Here is a 21,157-nt window from a genome sequence, read left to right on the forward strand (position 1 = left end):
CATCATGCATTCTGGTGTAGGGGACTGAAGTCGGGGACAGAGCAGGGAACAGGAGGAACCAAGGTGCACTTGTGTTTCAGGCCTCCCTTCCGTGCCCCGAGCACCCAGACGGAGGTGGCGGCTGTGGTTCTGGGCCTGCAGAGCAGCCCAAGGCTGCCCGGGATGGTCCCCGTGGGCCGAGCAGGCTGATGCCACAGCTGCCCGAGTCTCCAGCAGAGGCGGCCTGTGGCTCTGGGCCAGGAGCAGGCCTGCTGTTGGATCCGGTGGAGGATCCAGGGCTGTTGTCTGTGGGCCTCAGCATCCGAGACTTCCTGCCCACAGCCCAGGGGGCTGAGCAGCCTCTGCACACCGGCTCAGCTCTTGTCCTGGAGGAGGCGCTGCAGACCATTGGCTCCGACCTGCCTCCCCCGGCTCCGTCTGCAGCGGTGGGCACAGGGCCCTCTGGGCCACAGGAATACGATTTCAGAACCATCCTGAGGCCAGCTGTGGCCACCTCAGCTTTCCCAGGGCCCCTTCAGTCCACGGGAGGTGGCTTGGGCAGTGAGGGGCAGCCCCAGTGGGAGGACACTCATGTGCAGCTGGACATGTGTGTCCTAGATGGGCAGGTGGCACTGCCCCATGCGTGTTCTCCCCAGAAGACCTCCCCGCAAGAGGGCAGCCAGGCCATGGGGCAGCTCCTCAGACAAGTGTCAGAGGGCGATGTTCCCACAGGGGGTTATGCTTCGGGAACGGCCCCCTCCCGGCCACGGTGGAATGTCCACGGACATGTGTCAGATGCCAGCATCAAGGTGGGGGAGAACGTGTGTGACGTGGTTCCCTCCCGGCCACGGTGGAACGTCCACGGACACGTGTCAGATGCCAGCATCAAGGTGGGGGAGAATGTGTGTGACGTGGTCCCCTCCCGGCCACGGTGGAACGTCCATGGACACGTGTCAGATGCCAGCATCAAGGTGGGGGAGAACGTGTGTGACGTGGTCCCCTCCCGGCCACGGTGGAACGTCCACGGACACGTGTCAGATGCCAGCATCAAGGTGGGGGAGAACGTGTGTGACGTAGTTCCCTCCCGGCCACGGTGGAACGTCCATGGACACGTATCTCAGTCCCAGGTGACTCTGGGGGTGCTCTCAGGGGAAGCCGAGCCCATTGTGCCCAGGCCCCACCAGACCCCCCCTGACCATGGGTCCCAGTCAGGCCTCAGCCTAGGAGCCCAGAGCCCTGCCCAGGAGGGGGAGCCGCAGCCAGCTGCAGAGACAGCCGTGGAAGGGGCAGAGAGCGGCCCCCAGGCCTCGCCCACTGCTGGAGCTGCGCCCGGTGTCCTGGGAGGCGGCAGCCCTGAGGAGCCAGGTCAGTAGGGCCCCCAGAGCTGTCTTGCTCCTGGTGGTGCCTGTGGGCCCAGGATGGGGAGAAGGGGAGCAGTCTGTTGTCTGGGAGTCGGCTTGGCCCTGAGGCACGCCCCCCCCCCCCCCCCCCGCCCCATTTGTTCTGCCCAGGGAGGAGTGAGGACACCGTGGACCTCCCTGCGAGTTGCCATCCAAGCTCACAGGTCAGGGGTCAGGGATTAGGGGTTGGGGGAGAAAGCTCTGCTGGTTGCCCCTCCCACCCCGCCTGCCCTTTCATGGGCAATGCGGGCTCTGTCCCGGGACCAGGCGACATGTGGGGCTCCCACCCAGCATTACTCCCTCTTCCCCCCGGGAAGGGGCGGGTTTTTGAGGCCGGGTCGTCTTAGGAAGGCGTGGACACCCAGAGCAGCCCAGGCCTCGGCGAGGAGGCGGCGCAGCGCTGGGGCATGGAGCAGGCCTACCTGGCAGGCCTGGCGGGGCAGTACCGCCTGGAGCAGTACCCGGACAGCTACGAGGCCATGTGTGAGTGGGCCGACCGCGCCGGGCGAGCGGGAGCCGGGCCAGCGTGTCCCCGGCAGGTGACAGTGGTCTGTCCCCCTGCAGCAGAACCTCCTGTCGCCCGCCTCCTGCACCACGGGCTTCCTCGAGCCTTTGCCCTCCCCGAGGACTCCGGGGTCCAGCCAGACACGGACGAGACGGCGGTGCAGCTGAGCGAGCTGCTGCCCCTGCCGGTGCTCATGAAGCACTCTGTCACCGCCCCGCTGGCTGCGCAGTGAGGCCCCGCCCCCCGCTGCGGCCCCGCCCCCGCCCGCGGCCCCGCCCCTGCAGCCCCCCCTGACTCCAGGCCCTTCCCCCCCAGCGTCTCGTTGGTGAACAAGGCCGCCGTGGACTACTTTTTTGTGGAACTCCACCTCGGGGCGCACTTCGAGGCGCTGCGGCACTTTCTGCTGATGGAAGACGGGGAGTTCGCCCAGTCCCTCAGCGACCTACTCTTTGAGAAGGTGAGCCCGGGGTGGAGTGAGGCGGGCTGGGGCTGCAGGGGGCATCTGGACGCCTGGGGACACTTGGGGACAGCTGGGAACGCCTGTGCTCTCATCTCAGCTCGGGGCAGGGCAGACGCCCGGGGAGCTGCTCAGCCCGCTGGTGCTCAACTCCGTGCTGAGCAAGGCCCTGCAGTACAGCCTGCACGGTGACACCCCGCACGCGGCCAACCTCTCCTTCGCCCTCAAGTTCCTGCCTGAGGCGTTTGCCCCCAACGCCCCGGACGTGCTCAGTTGCCTGGAGCTCAGGTACAAGGTCAGCAGAGCCCCTTCGTGTGGACTGGCGGGGCCGGCTCTGGACACAGGCGTGCTGACTGGCCTCCCCGGCAGGTTGACTGGCCCCTCAACATCGTGGTCACCGAGGGCTGCCTGAGCAGGTACAGCGGCATCTTCTCCTTCCTGCTGCAGCTGAAGCTCATGATGTGGACGCTCAAGGATGTCTGCTTCCACCTCAAGCGCACGGGTGAGCCCAGTGGGGGAGGGCGGGCCCAGCGCACCCTCGGGCGTGGCTGCCGCTCACCCCCCCCCCCCCCCCCCCGCAGCGCGGATGAGCCACGTGGCCAGCTCAGTGCAGTTCCGCCAGCTGCAGCTGTTCAAGCACGAGATGCAGCACTTCGTGAAAGTCATCCAGGGGTACATCGCCAACCAGATCCTGCACGTCACCTGGTGCGAGTTCCGGGCCAGGCTGGCCTCCGTGGGCGACCTGGAGGAGATCCAGCGTGCCCACGCCGAGTACCTGCACAAGGCTGTCTTCAGGTGAGGGTGGGCGCCGGGCGGCGGGCACGCCCGCGGGGAGCGGACCGACGGCGGCAGCTGCCTTGCTCCCGCAGGGGCCTGCTGACGGAGAAGGCGGCGCCGGCGATGAACATCATCCACAGCCTCTTCAGCCTAGTCCTCAAGTTCCGCAGCCAGCTCATCTCCCAGCCCTGGGGCCTGGCCGGCGGCCCCCACGGCGCCGAGCACCCCAACTTCGCCCTCATGCAGCAGTCCTACAGCACCTTCAAGTACTACTCCCACTTCCTCTTCAAAGGTGCCCCGTACCCCCAACGGGGGGGGGGGGGGGCGCCCTGTGGGCGGCGGGTTGGGTCCTGCCGAGCTGCTCGCTGACCCCGTCCCCGCTCCCCAGTGGTGAGCAAGCTGGTGAATCGAGGCTACCAGCCCCACCTGGAGGACTTCCTGCTGCGCATCAACTTCAACAACTACTACCAGGACGCCTGAGGGCCGGCCCGCCCCGCCAGGGGCCTGCGTGGGGAATAAAGGTGCTGCCGCCCCCTGCCCCCCGCGTCCACGCCTCTCTCCTGGGCTGATCCTGGGGCCAGGGCGGGAGCAGAAGGACCACACGGAGGGATCCGAGGAAGCGGCTGGTTTATTGGGAGCGGTGTCTCCCTGCCTAGGCTGGCGAGGTGGGCGCGGGCTGCGTGTCAACCCACTGGGCCCCTCTGCCGAGCTGGCCTTGTGCAAAGCAGCATGTCGGGGAGCGCGAGCGCGGGGCTGGGCTGCGCTGCCGAGTCGGCATCAGACAGAGACGGGTCAGATCCCGACTGGACGTCTCTGGCGTCATGAGAGACGGGTTGGGGGGGGCGCCGCCTCGTGGACTCGAGGACTCCGGCCTCGGGGCCTCCCTGGGAAGGGGCCTCCAAGGCGGTTACGAGGATCATGTCACGCACAGTTCTGCTGCCCAGAGCGGAGGTTTGCTGCTGTAGGAGAGCCGCCCCTCGGCCGCCTCAGGCTCCGCAGGCTCGGCGGCCTCCCCCTCCCTGTGATAAGGGGTCTCCAGCAGCTTCAGCACCCGCCGCACCTAGAGGAGAGCAAGTGGGTGGGTGTTGGGCCAGCTCCCCACACTTGCGCGCAGCGGGAAAGGCGGGCAGGCGGGTGCTTGCCTCTGAGAAGTCGCCGTTCTCGGCGGCCTCGATGGCGTTCTGCGCAATGTAGTTCCTCAGGACGTATTTGGGGTTGTTGGCATGCATGACGCGTACGTGCTCAGCCTGCCAGGCGGCGGCGGCGGCGTCTTCAGCGCCCTCCCTGTCCTTCTCCAGCCGGGCTCTGGAATCACACCCAAGCCCGCTGGCTCCCTCCACCGTTATAACCCATTGGCTCCCTGCGTGGGCATCGGCCCCGCCCCAGCCCCCATTGGCTCCCTGCGTGGGCGTCAGACCCACCCCGGGCCTCACTTGTAGTCGCGGAGCCAGTCTGCCCAGTGGCTCCTGTTCCTGCTGTGCAGCTCTTCCTGGCTTAGCTGTTCCAGCCGTGACTGCTGCTCCACGCGCTCCAGCTCCCGCGTGAGGCTGGCCCGTGTTCCAATGAGCGCCAGGAGCTGCGGGTTCGACTGTGCCAGCATGAGCATCATGGAGAGCTGCCTGTGCAGAGCGGACGTGTGAGGGCCCCCAGACCCAACAGACAAGCGGACACAGGGCAACTGCCAGCTGTGCACCCCTGCCCTGCAGCAGCCCGTCCGTGTGACGGGGCACACGGATGCTGCAGGCTGACCCCGGCGGCCTACCTACCCCAGCCTGTCTCCCTACTGCTGGGCACCCGCCTACATCCCAGCCCAGCGCCAACGCCCTCTGGGAGAAGGTCACTGCTGTGGGCTCCTCCCCTAGTGACCACAAGGCTGGGTCCTCCTCCACCTCCGGGGTGGGGGGGTTGGGGGCTGGTGCAGGGAAGGCAGCCCCTGACGCCCCTTTTGCCAGCTTCACCGGCTTCACGTTCAACAGGACCTGCCCGCCCTCAGCCCACTCCCCACATTGGATTCCCGTCTGGCCATGGAACTGGTGATGGGCTGTGAGCGCGGGCTGCTCCCTGTCGACCTGATGGTGCAGAGAACTGGGTCTGGCTGGAAAGAGAGTCCACACCCGGCTCTTGCTGGGACACACCCCAGAGCAGAGACTGTGCCCCCGCCTGTGCCACCTGGCCTCCCCATTCCAGCGTCAGCATCACCGTCCTTTCCCCCGACCAGGGGGTCTCCTCTCAGTGCCACAAAGACAGACACCACCCCATTCCCGGGGGCTGAGGGGCCGCCTGGGCCCCGCATTCTCCCACACGCACACGCCTCCCACACACATGCTTCGTTCTCAGTATTCCTCAGGATACGTCCCCGGGAGGCAAGACCGAGCACCCACCGGGGATCCATCTGGGGTCGGAAGGCAAGCCTCAGCTCCTCCAGGGAGGCACACTGTGCGGTCAGCGTAGCCAGGAACTCAGCCAGGTCCGGAGACTCCGGCCCAGCCGGGAAGGAGCTCAGCAAGTAGAAGGTGTTGGTGAAGTCGGCACCTGGAACACACGGCTGCTCAGGGCACCATCCCTGCCCGTCACCAGCGACCCCACGTCGTCCAACACGTGAGGGCCGTCCTCGGCCTCAGGCCAGGGACTCCCGACCCCCTCCAGCCTGTTCTCCGTCTCTACCCAGCTCGGTCCCCATCCTGAACCGGGCAAATCGCTCCGTCCCTTACGGCCTCTGAGCCCCAGTTTCTCATTCTATAAAATGGGTAAGTACAGTGCGGACCTAAAAAACAAACCATCCATCAAACAGGAAAAACAGGAGAAATGGGCGGAAGGGATAAGAACCGCGGTCTAGGCGCTCCCTGGTGATGCAGCGGGTTCGGGACCTGGCATTGTCACTGCAGCAGCTCGGGTTGCTGCCATGGTACAAATTTGATCCTTGGCCTGGGAACTTCTGCAGGTCGTGGCCACCAGCAAAGCAAACAAACAGACCCACGATCCGACTACAGTAAGAAGCAGGAGAGTTTCCTAAGCTGGAGTTCATGTCGCCAGCACTGTCACCGTCAAGACGGAGCGTCACAAGGCCCCCCCCCCCCTTCAGGCACATCCTCCAGGCCAGCACGTCTTTCGCCCTAAAATAAGTTTTGATCCTTTGGACGATGCGTGTCCTCTGCAGCCATGAGGGACATTTCTTGGGCCACTCCCGCGGCATGTGGACATTCCCAGGCTAGGGGTCGAATCGGAGCTGTAGCTACTGGCCTACACCAGAGCCACAGCAACGCGGGATCTGAGCCACGTCTGCGACCTACACCACAGCTCACGGCAACGCCGGATCATTAACCCACTGAGCAAGGGCAGGGATCGAACCCGCAACCTCATGGTTCTTAGATTCGTTAACCACTGCGCCACGACGGGAACTCTGGAATTCCGCAATTTTAGAAAAAGATTTCGGGAGCTCGCTTGTGGCACAGTGGGCTAAGGACACAGTGTCATCACTGTAGTGGCTTGGGCCCAGGAACTTCCACATGCCATGGTCACAGCCAAAGAGAGGAAAAAAAAAAAAAAGATTTCAAATCAATAACCTAGTCTTACACCCAAGTGACTAGAAAAAGAACAAAATAAGACCAAAGATAGCAGAAAGGAAGTAAGATTAGAGCAGGGTTAGCTGAAAGAGAACAAAAACAAGAGGAAAGTAAATGAAACCAAAGTTGGTTCTTTTAAAAAATCCGTCAATTTAACAAACTTTCAGCTACACTGACAGAGAAAAGACACAAATAACTAAAAGCGATAAAAGTGGAGATGTCACTACTGATTATATGGAAATAAAAGACTAAAACTACGAACAATGACTTAGATAGAAACACGTAAATTACAAAACTGACTCAAGAAGAAATATAAAATCTAAATATTCCCACAGCAAAAAGCAACGAGGTAAAAGCTTCCTAACACGGAAACGTGAGGACCAGAGCGCGGCACTGGTAAATTCTACCGACCACTGAAAGAAGAAACGGAGTTCCGTGTGGGTCAGTGGGTTAAGGATCCAGCGTCGCTGCTGTGGCGCAGGTTTGATCCCTGGCCCAGGAACTAACAGGCCACAGGTGTGGCAAAAGAAGAAAAAGAGGAAGAATGAATACCAATCCTTCGCAGCAACTAGGAAGCAACAGGTCCTGACATTTCTCGAGACCAGCGCTGCCTCCACGCCAAAGCCAAAGATCCCCCGAGGAGAGAAAACCACAGAGCAGCACCCTCCTGAGGACGGACGTGAGAACCCTCGACAAACACTGAAAGGACCAAGAAGACTTACCCCGGAGCACACGAATGCAGCGCATACGAAAGGAACGTGTGTGTGTCCCCCGCCCAAATCCACGAGTTGAAACCCAGGTCCCCAGTCCCCGGTGTGAGGGTATCTGGAGGTGGGGCCTTTGGGAGGCAGGCCACCAGAGTGGCGCCCGTGTGATGGGCTTCGTGCCCCAGCTCCCCACTCGGCTGTGAGGACACAGCCAGGAGACGGCCCCCTGACCCTCGCCCTCCAGCCTCACGACGGTGTGAATGAGGAAGCGAACCCACACGCTCACCTCAGCTGATGCGAAGTGTAAAAACACCCAACTACGGGTAGGAGGAAACCCTCAGCTTGAGAAAAGCCACCTATGAACCGGCCCACGGCTCCCATCACACGCCTGGGAAAGACCGCTCTTCCCCAAGAGCAGGAAGGGCACCACCACCCAGCGACTGCTTCTAGTGAAGAGCTCCGCGCCTCGGAGCCGGAGCCGCCAGGAGAGCCACACTTACATCCTGGGTGCAGCCCTCAAAGGCTGGCAAACAGACCCAAACGCGTCCTGGCACCTCGGCTTTCGTAGCAACACTAGTCACAGTAGGTCAACGTGGCACAGCCCACGTGTCCGAGACGACGGAAGAGCAAAAGGCAGCCCAGCCACAAAGACTGTGCGGCCTTAAAAGGAAGAGCCTCCTGACACGTGACACGTCCTGGCGAGGATGAGCATCACAGAAGACGCTATGCTGAGTGGGGCCAGCTGGGCACAAGGACAAATACTGAGTCCCACGTGTGTGAGGTCCCTGGAGGAGCTGTGGTCTTAGAAAGCAGCCCAGAGGTACCAAGAGCTGGGAAGTTAGTGCTCAACGGGCAGTGTCAGCTTGGGAGGAGGTGACAGTGGCGAGGTGGGTACAGCAAGGTGAGGGTGCTCAATGCTGCTGAGCTGTACACGGAGGTGGCTGTTTCAGCACAGCGTGGCCTGTGTGCCCTGGCCACACTCACCTGTCAGGTGCATGGTCTCCAGGAGCTTGGCCACCAGGGCGCCGTCCTCCTCCAGCTCAGCCCGCACAAGGCCCAACTTCTTCCGCATCTTCTGCAGGTAGTACCTGCGGAACTCAGCATCAAACTCCTCCGCCAGGATGGCCTCGCCCAGCTCCAGGGGCAGCGCGGGGTCCAGGGCCTCGGCCAGCTTCTGCAGGTTCCACTTGCACACCTCGGGCTGCTTGCTGTACGCATAGCGCCCGGCGGTGTCGGAGGCGTTGCACACGTGGTCAGGGTCATACCTGCCACATGGGGAGAGAGATGGTGTGGGCCCAGGTGCCCAGAGGCAGGTGGCCACTGCACTCCTGCCCTGTCTGTGCACAGGCTCAGGTCAAGGGCCTGGATGTCCCCCGCCTCATGCTGGTGCTGCGCCCTCTCCTGCCTGTGCCCCTTGGTCCACTTTCCAGCCGGGAGCAGAGGGTGCTTTGTAAGCTACTTTGCTCAGCCCCTTCCAGGGGCTCCTGAGCTGGGAAGGGCCGGCCAGGCGCTGCTGAGGATTAAACGCCGAACCAAACATTAACCAAAGCAGCCGCGCACCTGCACGTCCTCCCCATCGCCGGGGACCTCGGCGGGCAGTGGGCACGCTCACCTGTCCAGGAAGCCGAAGGGCCCGTAGTCGATGGTGAGCCCCACGACGCTCATGTTGTCCGTGTTGAGCACGCCGTGGCAGAAGCCCACGCACTGCCACTCGGCCACCAGCTGGGCCGTGCGCCGTGTCACCTGCAACAGGCCGGCCACTGGCTCTTCCCCGCTGCTCACCCCCCATCGGGGTGCCCCCCCCCACCAGCCTGCGCCACAGCGACTCCCAAGGGGCCCGACCCGGAGTCCTGTCATCTCAGCCAATGCTCAGCTGAGGGGAGAACACCCAAGAATCCTGAAGAAGGAGAAAGAGCATGTGGGGTGGTCCGTTTGTGTGGCTCTCTCATCCTCACACCACCTACCTTTTTTTTTTTTTGCTTTTTAGGCTGCATGGCCTGTGCAGGTTCCCAGCTAGGGGTGGCATCAGAGCTGCACTGCAGGCCTATAGCCTTGTCTGCCACCCACACCTCAGCTCATGGCTACACCTCCCTAACCCACTGAGCGAGGCCAGGGATCGAACCTGAGTCCTCATGGAGCCACAACAGGAACGTCACGTCTGCCTCTTTTCTAGACACGATCTGGGCTTCTACCCAAAGCAGGAAAACGAGAGACCCCTGGCATTCCCTTGACTCAGGCCCAGCAGGACGACAGGGAGACGAGGTCACCACGTTCTCAGCATGCCTGCCCCAGGTCCCAGCTGCTGTGCTCAGGGTCCCACTGCCAGCCTGCCTCTTCCCCTGCCTGGGCACAGGGCCCTGTGCAGCTCGGATGCCTACCAACTGCAGGCCCACAGACACTGGCCCTGCACACCACGCCGCACAAGAGCCTGTGGACGCTCCCAGAGTGGAACAGCTCCCCCCAGGCTTCTGGGGGTGCCTGGACCACCCGCCTCGGCTATGAGCCGAGCCCCCAGCGTCCCCTGTCACTGCCCACGGGAAAGACGGCTGAAGCGCGGTCGGGCGTGCAGGTCCAGAGTGCCGCGGTGACCCCCCGCCCGGAGCCAGGAAAGTCAGGGTCTCCCCCAAACTGAGAGGCTGGGGGGCCACGTCGCGGGGGTTGGGAGGGACCAGCCCCACTGGCACCGACTCCCACCCGACCGTGTCCTTCCCGCTGCAACTCTGCGCAGCACCCCGGCCTGTCGATGCTGCTCGGACAGCAGTCATGGGTCTGTCCCAGGAGCCCTGACCCGGGCCAGCCCCGCCCTGGCCACTGCGTGGTGATCGAGGAGCAGGGTCGCCTGCGTCCCCCAGGCCCTCCCGGCAGGCAGGCCGGCCGGGGCACGCAGCCCACACCCACCTCCCGGAAGAAGGCGGCATGCCTCTGCACACTGTCGCCGGCGTGGGCAGCCTGGGTTTCGGGGTAAAAAGAGCTGATGACGTAGTCGAGCATCTGCACGCGGATGTCATTCCTGCCGACGCTGGGGCCCGCGCGCCCCGTCAGCTCGTCTGCCGGCTTGAAGATCTCGAAGGAGCCGAACCTGGGGGGAGACCCGTGTTTCACCAGGTTAGACGTGACGTCCCCGCTTGCGAAGGAGGAGGAAGCTGCTGGCCCTCACAGCCGAGCGGAACGGACACCTGCTTCAAACAAACACACCGGCAGTGGTCTTTCAGTGACGCAGAAAGACCCGGGCGCTTCCTGGGGACTGTGGGCCTTCAGGGTCGAGGGGCTCCGTGCCATCCTCCCCCCACAGAGGGCCTCGCGGTCGCTGGCATCCTGCAGTGGGGCGACCAACCCCCCCAGGGGACGGCATGTTGGTTGTCACACCTGGGCTTGCTACCGGCAGTGCCACTTGACACCCTACGAGAATGGCCCTGAGGCCAAGATGGTCTGGTCCGGATGCCACAGAGCTGCCGTGACAAGCCGGCCCCGGCCTCCCGGAAGAGGCCAGCTCCTGCCCAGGCTCCTCCCACCCCCAGGGGACAAGAGAAAGCCAGGGCTGTCGGTCTCAGGCATGGTGGCTGGCAGGCACCGGGGGACCAGCCAGGGGACAGCTGATGCACAGGGCTGGCCTGGATCAGCCTGTGCCCCAGGATGGGAGACCTGCAAGGCCACCCCTGCTACTCCGGAAGAGGCCAGGTTCAGTACCAAGATGCTCGATGCCAGACAGTGCGGTGGCATTGAGGGAGGCCCACCAGGCTCCCCCCAGAGGCAGCAGCCAGGAGCATGCTGGTCAGCCCAGGGGGGCAAGAAGGAGAGGGCCACCTCCAGTGTCACTGCTGCTCTTCCAGTGACTCCAAAGGAGACCGGTTCCTTGGTGCTTTTTACGCAGCCCGAGGCCCCGCCCGGCTCAGCTGCGCGGGGGGGGGGGGGGGGGGGGGTGGCCTGGGCGGGACAGAGGCCTCCCTGCGGTGAAGACCTGCTCAGGAGGTCCCTGGAGACAAGGGCAGGGCCGTTACCTGAGGAACGTGGGGGCGATGCGCAGCACGACCGCACACTTCTCGGGCCTGGGGTTGCCGTCATAGAGCACGTCCCGCACCACGGTGGACTGGGACACGACGCAGGCCCCGGCCCGCGTGGTGGGGATGCCCAGGTGGAACATGGCCTCGCTGCACAGGAACTCGCGGATGCTGGAGCGCAGCACTTTGCGGCCGTCGGCCTGTCTGGGGTCCAACACAGAGGTCACTGCTGGCCAGGCGTCCACTCAACGCCGAGGTGCGGCCAACAGGAGACTTTTAGAAAGCACCCCAGGCCTTCTAAAAACCACCCATGAGCAGCTCGGCATCGCCGCAGCGTCTGTTCTGGGGCGTTCCTGTCATAGCTCAGCGCTAACAACCGACTAGGATCCGTGAAGAGACGGGTGCCGTCGCTGGCCTTGCTCAGTGATCCGGCAGTGCCGTGAGCTGCGGTGTAGGCTGCAGATGCAGCTCGGATTTGACCCCTCGCCTGGGAACTTACATATGCTGAGGGTGTGGGCTTAAAAGACAAAAAAAAAAAAAAAAAAAAAAGGGAAGAGTGTTCTGGGAGGTCCCTGCTGTGGCTCAGGTTACATCCTCGGATCAGGAACTTCCACGTGCTGCACGCGTGACCAGAAACAACAAAAAAACAAGGCCTGGCCCACTGCCAGTGCCACACACACACTCACCAATCGACGATTCCGTGCTTATGAAACGTCCTTTATAAAAACACTCTCGGAGTTCCCATCGTGGCGCAGTGGTTAACGAATCCGACTAGGAACCATGAGGTTGCGGGTTCGGTCCCTGCCCTTGCTCAGTGGGTTAATGATCCGGCGTTGCCGTGAGCTGTGGTGTAGGTTGCAGACGCGGCTCGGATCACACGTTGCTGTGGCTCTGGCGTAGGCCGGTGGCTACAGCTCCGATTCGACCCCTAGCCTGGGAACCTCCATATGCCATGGGAGCGGCCCAAGAAATAGCAACAACAACAACAAAAATAAATTAAAAAAAATAAAAACACTCTCATGACAACATACACACACGGCATTATCTGCAGTCGGGGGAGAGCCTCAGAGTCCCTAGGGCAGCTTTGAATGACCTGAACTTTTGCTTTTTACACTAAATACCCATTATTGTCATTACCGTTATTTTTGGCTAGGCCTGCAGCATGAGAAACTTCCCAGGCCGGGGATCGAATCCATGCCACTGCAGTGGGTCCTTAACCTGCTGAGCCACGTGTAAAGTCCAAAAAGTATTCTTTATGTCTTAGAAAATTTATCTGATGAGACCGTTGATTCTTTTCTTTTCTTGCTTTTTAGGACTGCACCTGTGGCATTTGGAGGTTCCCAGGCTAGGGATGGAATCAGAGCTATAGCCGCCGGCCTACACCACAGCCAGAGCAACACAGGGTCCGGGCCGCATCTGCAACCTACATCATAGCTCACAGCAATGCAGGTCTGGCCGAAGGCGGCCCGCTGGAAGCCAGCCTTGCAGTTGCAGAGGTAGGAGCTGGGGAGGTTGTGGCACACCTGGGTCTCTGCACTGGTGCACACCCGTCTCACACTCGTTCATGTCCACACACTTGGTCCCGTCCTGGCTGGCATGGTAGCTGCGCCCACAGGTGAGCGGGTTCCTCTGGCATGTGTCAGAGCCACCGTGTTGACACACCTGAAGCCAGGCTGGCAGAGAGGGTTCAGAGAGCGATGTGCACTCATGGTTCCTAGTCGGCTTCGTTTCTGCTTGGCCATGACGGGAGCCCCTCTTTTTCACTCCTTAAAGGATGGTCGCCCTAGGGCGTTCCCATCACGGCTCAGTGGAAATGAACCCAATTAGTGTCCATGAGGACGTGGGTTTGACCCCTGGCCTTACTCAGTGGGTTGAGGATCTGGTGTTGCTGTAGCTATGGTGCAGGTTGCAGACACAGCTTGGATCCTGCATGGCTGTGGCTGTGGTGGAGGCCGGCAGCTGCAGCTCCGATTCAACCCCTAGCCTGGGAATCACTGTGTGCCGCGGGTGCCGCCCTAAAAAGCAGAACTAAATAAATGAGCATGGCTGCTGCGGCGTCTGTAGCAGACACTCTCAACGAGTCCAGGTCTACGTCTCCGTAACCCTGCGGCGCCGGAGCTGCAGGCTCCCAGGTCAGGATGACCCCCGTCCTTCACGCCGCTGCCGCGAGGGTCCACTGACACATGAGCAACGTGGTCGGACGGACTGTTCCCTTTTTTGTTTTTCGTGGCTACCTTTTTTTAAATCCCCCTTTTTTGGCTGCCCTGGGGCACATGGAGTTCCTGGGGCAGGGATCAGATCGGAGCCACAACTGTGACACCTATGTTGCAGCTGCAGCCACATCAGATCCTTAACCCACTGTGCAGGGACGTGGATCGAACCTGTGTCCCAGGGCTCCAGAGATGCCACTGGTCCTGTTGCGCCACAGTGGGAACTCCTGCTACTATCATTTTATAGTATTAATTTTTTTTGGTCTTTTTGCCTTTTCTAGGGCTGCTCCCACGGCATAAGGAGGTTCCCAGGCTAGGGGTCGAATTGGAGCTGTAGCCGCCGGCCTACGCCAGAGCCACAGCAACACGGGATCCGAGCCGCATTTGCAACCTACACCACAGCTCACGGCAACGCCAGATCCTTAACCCGCTGAGCAAGGCCAGGGATCGAACCCGCAACCTCATGGTTCCCAGTCGGATTCATTCACCATTGAGCCACTGCAGGAACTCCTATCATCTTAAACAAACTGTTACCTGTGTATCAGTTAAGACCAGAGAAGCACAGGTCTTACTTTTACCTGCCCTTCCTTTGGTTCCCGGGACCCCCCCTCCTGCCCTACCTAGTTTTCATTCTCTATAAATAACTGTAACGTTTCTTGCAGGCAGGCGTGTTAGTACCAAAGTCCCTTGATTTTTGTTTGGAGAGTCTCTCTCTCTCACTTCTGAGGGGTAATTTCAGAGGGTACAGAATTCTAGGTTGGGGGGGTGGTTCCTTGTCATCTTATATATTTTACTCCACGGTCCTCTTGCGTGCCCGCCTTCTGCAAAGTCAGATGTCCCAGCAGCCTCCCAGGCAAGAACCGTCTAGAAAATGCTCTAGGGAAGAACAAATCCCTGTGGGACCACACTGAGCCTGAGGGGAGGACCCTGGGCTGCACCCACCTCTGCCCACATCCTTGGCGGGGAAGAGGCCAGACCAGGGCCCAGTGTGAGTCCGGGGCCTAGCCTTGTGGCAGGACCAGGGACGTCAGTAAGACCGCTGCAGGCCTCCCTGGTGCGGACAGACCCAGTGGTGCCTCTCTAGCACCCCCCACCCTCCCAAAGCTCGGCGGGGTGACAGTTCCTGCCTCAGTCCACAGCCACATGCCATGCGCCTCTTCCTCTGTCTCGTCTGCAAGCCTGCCTCCAATGTCCCATCCTCGCTCTATTCTGGGAATCTCTCAGCCTAGCTGAGCTTCATGCTGTGCCCAAGCTAACCCTGAATCTGGTAAAAGTGCCCCTGAAAACCAGCAGCCTACCTTTCTGCCCAGGGCAAGGTGCCCACAGCAGCAACCGGAAGGGAAGATTACACAGCAAGGGTAAAGAGCCCAGCGCAGCCCTGCCCACAAAGCGGAAAGGCCGGGAGACAGCAGCCCCTCCCCCGGGTGCCCGCGTCCCAGCCAGACTGCAGGGGTAGACCCAGCAGAGGAAGGCTCTCCTGCACCTGCTGGGGTGGCCGTCCTGAAACCCCTGCTGCGGCCACAGGCAGAGGCAACAAGCCACCTGCCCACTCCCAAACCCAAGCCTGGGGGCTCCAGCAGCTGCTGGCCCTAAGCCACTCACAGCCACTTCAGCTGTTAGTCTGAAGTCTTGCTGAAGCTGGGGACCCCAGGAAACATTGGGGGTGGTGGGTGGGCACAAACCTGATAAGGGCCAAACAGCGCCTTTCTTTCAAAGGACCTCAGGTCTGGAAACACGGACTTAAAATTCAAGTCTTCAAATATAAAAAGCAACTTCCAACAGCAGATACTCTCACAAAAATGTCTCTTTATAGCTTGCAAAAATAAATTAGCTGAGTGAACACATGAAGTTTAAGAGGTTCATACAACGGGCAGGCCTGGGGTGAGAGGCTTTGGTCCATCAGCCCACCAGTGGCCCCGGGCTGAACGCAGGGACTTTTAAAGACAGAAAAGTGTCAAGACTGGGGAAGAAGCGGTTAAGCTGCAGCTCTGAGGTGGGGCTGCTGGGGGTGGGGGTGGGGGACAGGTGCAGTTCCCCCGGAGGGAGGGCATGGGAGGGAGGGCACGGGGCCGGCAGAGAAGAGACCGCCCGCAGGATTTTTTCCACCATAAGATGTCAAGTTAGGTGTAATTCTTTGGGCCACTCAACAAGCATTTAACAAATATGAGCTAAATATATGAGCTCCAGAGTGGAAAAGACCAAAACAGCCAGCAAAGTACAAGACAAGCATGGCAGGGTGCCCAGACGGGCATGTGACACCGCCCACCTCACTGTGGGGTCACAGCAGGGCTGGCCCCAAGTGCTTGGAAGCCTGTGCTTGGGAGAGCGACCCCTGGGACGGGTCTGTCCCCGTCCAGGGTACTGGCTACACAGGAGTCACCTGCGAAGGGACAAGCTGAGGCTAAGGGTGCTGGGCGGAAGCTGGCTGCCCGGTCAGCTATTAGAGGAAGCCCTGTGCTGCTCCAGCACCGCAGCGAGGCTGGGCACGCGGTAAACGCGAGTGTGTGACCTGCAGAACCAAGTCCAAAGTCCTTGGACAGTTCAGGAAAGCGGCATGGGCAGCTGCCAGCGCTGTGGGGTTAGAGGCTCGGCCTGGCCATTCCCCCACCGCGCCAGGCTGAGCGGGCAGGGGCCCGGGAGCCACAGCACCCCTGCCGGTCCTCCTGTCCCGGCCGCAGGGCCTTCGCACAAGCCGTTCCTTCGGCTACGGGCCGCTACCCCGCACGCTCTACAAGCCGGGTCACACCGTTCACGCCCAACCTCGCCTCCGGGGAGGACGGCTCCTCGGGCACAGGCACTCCCCCCGCACACACCTGGAGAAGGGCGTGGGGCCGGCGCCCTTGAGCTGCAGCTCCCAGCGCTCGCCGGCCGCAGTGCACACCTCGCCCAGGTACATGGCGGCGCCGTCTCCCAGCTGCCCGGCGAACTGGCCGAACTGGTGGCCGCAGTAGCAGTGCGCGGCGGGCTCGGAGCCCGGCAGCAGCGCGTTGCCGCTGAAGAAGAGCGCGGCCTCGGCCTCGCGCGCCTCGCGGGCGTCGGCGTCGGCGGGCGGCGCGCCCAGGCCCAGCAGCGCCAGCGCGGGCTCCGACAGCGCCACGACGCGCGGCTGGCGCAGGGGCGCGGGCCGCACGCGGCTAAAGCAGGCGCCGGGCACGGGCCGCGGCGCGGACGGGGCGCCTTCGGGGCCGGGCGGCGGCGTCTCCACGGGCAGCGCGCGTAGGGCGCGGTTGTCGAAGCGCAGCCCCACCAACCAGTGCGGAGCGGGCTCCATGGCGCCGGCCAGGGCGGAGCAGGGCGCGGGGGGCGGGCGGCGGCCGAGGGGCGGCGGCCGGGCGCGGGCGGCCGCGAAAGGAGCCCCGAGCGCGGACCTGAGCACTGCCATCCAGGGCGCCGCGCCGGCGGAAGCCCCTCTGCCCCGACCGGAAGCCCCGCCCCGCGCCCGCTGTTCTCTCGGCGGGGCCGCGCCCGCTGTCCAATCGCTGGGGCCGCGCCCGCAGAAAGCCTGGCTCTGATTGGTCACGCCCTGTCTAGTTCCGCGCCAGTCTCGGCTCCGGGAATGCGAGGTCTGGGCTGGGCTCAGTCCCGGTCCGCCCGGCTGTGTCTGAAGGCGGGAGTGTGCGGTGGGAACTGGGCCTCCCACAGCCGGCAGGGCCCTCGAGGTCCGCCTCGGGAGGCATCGACCAGTCCAGGCTGAGTCCTCTGGGCCTGTGGCTGTGCCGAGTGACGTCTCCAGTGGACCTCCAGGGTGCCCCCAACGCCGAGGTGAAGCCACAGTCAGCCTCGGCCCACGCTGTGGGGAGGTCTAGCCCTGGATCGTCCTTGGCTCGCTGCCACAGGACAGGAAGAAAAGGGGACAGTGTGTCCACCCAGTCCCGAGGGTTGGTGGGGCCGTTGTGGGCCAGGCCCAGGCCGAGGGCCTGCCAGCGTCCAGCCAGGCGCTGCCCTAGTGCAGGTCTTTGCTGTGCTCCTGACTCGGTTGGAGCTTCATTCCTCACGTGCCACCTTGCCTTGCCTCCTGTCACCCGTGTTGTTCCTTGCACTGCTCTGAAATGAGCTCATTACCTTATCTTCCTGTTTCTTGTGTGTCTTTTTCTCGCCCATACTCTGGAAGGCAGGAGCCTTGCTGATCTGGGCACCAGTTCCCCCAGAACAGCACCTGGCCCAGAGAACACCCCCCCCCCCCCCCCCCCGCCCCGAGCTGCCCAGGAGGCAGGGAGGGTGCAGGGTGGGGAGGGCCAAGCCTGGCCTTGAAGGGCCAGCCCCCAGGTGAGGAGTTGGGCTCAGGGGTCGCAGAATGACTCCCGGCTCAGTTCAGATAAGCCTGGGTGCCTCCCCCAGGTGACCCCGCTGATGTGCAGAAGGAGAACTGTCCTTGGAGGGGTTCCCAAGTCCCTGCCCACCTGGGTCCAGAGTAAAACCTGAGACCCCCTCCCTCTCAACCCCCCCACCAGCTGGGGCGCCTCTATTCCAGCACCTCCCCCTTCCACACCTGACCTCAAGGACCCCCTGGGAACTTTCCCCTGGGGCCACAGTGCCAACCACCTCTGCCCCTGCTGGCTTGTGACGTTGGGGAGACCCTCCACCCTCCAGCTCGGGGTCCTCCTCTCTGAGATGAACAATGAGCCTACTTTCTGCCAGGGGCACCGGGGGGGCGGGGCACACAGACATCGGCGACAGTGCGGTGAGGCCCTGGTGGGGGCCTGGCCCCCTGGAGCCCCTCCCTCCTGCAGCCAGACCACTCTCTTCCGCCTGGGCCCACCTGGGTCCTCCCCACCTGCCTGCTGGCAGAGTCCCCTGTACCCAGGCTCCTTCCTAACTGCCCAGGAGACCACCTGAGCCTGGTGTCCCCTTTCCTCTCCACCAGGCCCAGGCCCTCCCGTCCCACTTCCCTGCCTCCTCGCCCCACTGTCCTGCTCATACTCTGGAATCTGGCGGGACGGTTTTTGAGAGCCCATGGGTGCCAGGCTCTGTGCCCTGCTGGCTGCCCTTGCTGAGCTTACAGCAGAGGGGCCTCTGGTGGGTTCCCAGGGTCCCAGCACATCAGCATGGGAGGGGCAGCAAGGGAGAGCCAACCTTGCCTCTGGCCTGACTGTTGGGCTGCATGGCCTCCGGGGCCTCCCTGGGTCCCTCATGTGAGCGGGTGCTGCTGGCAGAACAGGGCCCATGTGGCCCGGACTGGTGGGAGCTGAGCTCCGCCCCTTCCCGGCCCCTCCTGGCAAAGACAACCTAGTGGTCAGCCAGGCTCAGCATCGCGGCTGTGCCTCCCATGGACGCAGGCCTAGGCCTTGCAGGACGGGATGCAAACATGCAGCACCCTGGAGCACAGGGCCGGCCCGCAGCCGTCCGTCGGTGGCCCGAGGCAGGCTGGGTGGGCCCCCTGCGTGCTCTGGCCATGGTGCATCGAGGGCAGCCTGGCTGCCGTTGCTGTGGCACCATCCGGTGTCTGAGCGACCAGGCTCGTGGGCCCATGCAGCATGCTGAAGCTGCAGCCCTCCCGATCTCTGTGTGGCCCCGAAAGCCCCTTGCGCGGCACCCGCATCATGCCCCCCAGGGCGGAGGCTGGGCTGTGGGCAGGGGAGTTGGGGTCCCTAGCCTGGGAAGCATGTCAGCAAAGCGGGATGCTTGGGGGCAGGGAGGCGGCAGGTGAGAGCCCTGCCATCCCAGACACTCCCCTGCGGTCCCTACCCGCTGGGGCTGAGGCTGAGCAGGTAAAATGGCTCCGGCTCCTTGTCCATGAGGAAGCTGCCAGAGTGGACCCATGGTGTGCGATTGTCCATGTCCCGCGGGTCAGGTCCGCCATCCGCACTGGGCACAGGCCAGCCTGGGAGTCAGGCCCAAGTGCTCCAGCCCCAGCCAGTGGTGACCCTCTGGTGTGGGGCAGCCAGGCTCAGGTCTGCCACCTGCTGGCAGTGCCCTGCCGCCTCCTGCTGTCCTGCCTTGTTCTCTGCGGGAATCGAAGTTCCAGACTCCAAGGCCCTGGGGCCCCGACTGCGCCGGCCCTCTGCCCGCAGGCAGCACAGCCTCTTTCCTCCCAAGCCGAAGCCTGTTTGTCTCCTGCCAGCAGCTCTGAAGACCCAGTGGCCTCTCCCTGCCTGTCTTGACCTGAATCACTGTCCAAGCACAGTCCTCGGCATGCCACAGGGAACCTGGGCTCGGGGCCGTCATGTGGGCTGCCTCCAGCGCTGGCAGTGCCCGGGTGGACCCATGCCCCTCCCGGACCCCTCCCTCCTAGGCGCGTCTTACGGATGAAGAAGAGAAACCTTGTTTTCTTCTGCTTGTCCGCGTGACACGAACTTGTGTTGTGATACGTCCCAGTGGAGGCGATGGTGCAAAGTAACTCCCCAGGCCTCGGGCAGGCGGCTTCCTTTGACCTGCTGCTTTGTCCTGAAACTGTGACCCAGTGTCCTTCTTCACCACCCCTCCCCCTTCGAGGCAGCCGTCAGGTCCCCCCCCTTTCCTGCTCCGGGCGGACCTCAGGGACGGCCTCTGTCCCGCCTGAGTCTGACGATGGACTCCGGGTCCCTGGCCGGGCCCTTCCCTTGCCACCTGGACAGCAACTCCTCCGTCCTCCCTGCCAGAGGGATGCAGACAAAGGCTTTCTGCAACCCCCGCCGCTGGAAGGGGCCCGCCCCCCGCCTCCACCCAGCAGCCCCTCCCTGTGCGAGACGTGCTCCAGGAGGGGCCCCGAGAAGGGCCCCCGGACAACCTAGCAGATGGTTTAGGCAAACAGGCGGCCACCGTCGCCCTCAGGCCTCTCCTCTTCTGTTAGCGGCTGTTGCATGTGGGCCCCTCCGCCAGACCCCCAAGTCCTCCCACTGTCCCCGGACGCCACCTCTCCCTGGGTCCAAGGCAGACCTCACCTGCTGCCCTCGGACGCTCCGCCTGGGCTTCCCCGCCCCCTCCCCCTGCCCAGCTGACCCCCGCTGACAGGGGTCAGGGAGGTATGTCTTTGCCCCTCCCCCAGGCCGCTTGGGGCAGGTACCCCAGACCGGGGGGAACCTCCCCAGGAGTGAGGTTTGCAGGGGGCAGACCTGGGGGCAACCCGTCGGAGGCTACACGGCCAAGTCCACCTGGCCCTTCCGTCCCCCCACACCTGGCCAGATCTTGGGGTTCATTCCCGCCGCACCACCTGGACGGTGGAGGGAAGACCCTGGCTGGGATGGGGGGACTTGGTAGCCCTGGGAGCCCCCAGCCGCTTTCCCTGGCCTTCCGGGCTGCACCTCAGAGCTGGCCCAGGGCAGAAGGAAGCAGGAGACACAGCTCGGGGCAGACAACCATGCTTCTGGCTTCCTGGGGGCAGACCACACCCCCCCACTAGCCTCTCACGCGGCCCACACTACCCCCCCTACCCCCGCAGCCCACCTCCCCTGCTCCTTTTTTTTTTTTTTTGCCTCTTAGGGCTGCACCTGTGGCATATGGAGGTTCCCAGGCTGGGGGCGAAATCGGAGCTGCAGCTGCCGGCCTACACAAGAGCCACAGCAATGCGGGATCCGAGCCGCCGCGACTGCGACCTAGACCACAGCTCATGGCAACGCCGGATCCTTAACCCACTGAGCGAGGC

At 63.1% G+C, this 21,157-nt stretch overlaps 2 protein-coding genes across 17 annotated transcripts in view; one reads left to right on the top strand and one right to left on the bottom strand.

The window, feature by feature from the left end:
- TUBGCP6 (tubulin gamma complex component 6) overlaps positions 1–11,945 on the top strand; it is a 30,258-nt gene extending 18,313 nt beyond the window's left edge. For 3 of the 16 annotated variants that reach the window (XR_014845287.1, XR_014845283.1, XR_014845285.1), the window contains exons 16-25: positions 81–1,344; positions 1,491–1,543; positions 1,727–1,862; positions 1,944–2,112; positions 2,200–2,341; positions 2,442–2,629; positions 2,711–2,843; positions 2,923–3,136; positions 3,211–3,410; positions 3,507–3,656. Coding sequence is in view for 10 of the 16 variants with exons in the window: in XM_085024672.1 (XP_084880798.1) it covers positions 81–1,344; positions 1,491–1,543; positions 1,727–1,862; positions 1,944–2,112; positions 2,200–2,341; positions 2,442–2,636; positions 2,711–2,843; positions 2,923–3,136; positions 3,211–3,384; positions 3,507–3,687 (2,661 nt within the window). In the remaining 6 variants the exon portion in view is untranslated. 16 annotated transcript variants of the gene reach the window in all.
- On the bottom strand, positions 3,729–17,019 carry SELENOO (selenoprotein O). The gene is given in 9 exon segments (NM_001201431.2): positions 3,729–4,178; positions 4,261–4,423; positions 4,552–4,737; positions 5,500–5,650; positions 8,373–8,653; positions 9,001–9,131; positions 10,287–10,467; positions 11,387–11,590; positions 16,410–17,019. Coding segments are annotated over 9 exon segments (2,019 nt in total). The 5' UTR covers positions 16,979–17,019; the 3' UTR covers positions 3,729–4,025.
- Between the last annotated feature and the right edge of the window lie 4,138 nt (positions 17,020–21,157).

The sequence above is a fragment of the Sus scrofa genome, chromosome 5 (genome assembly GCF_054392235.1).
Source record: "Sus scrofa isolate SSC_HxYL_T2T_F1_AM1 chromosome 5, Sscrofa_HxYL_maternal_Yorkshire_Landrace_v2.0, whole genome shotgun sequence".
Lineage (NCBI taxonomy): Eukaryota > Metazoa > Chordata > Mammalia > Artiodactyla > Suidae > Sus > Sus scrofa.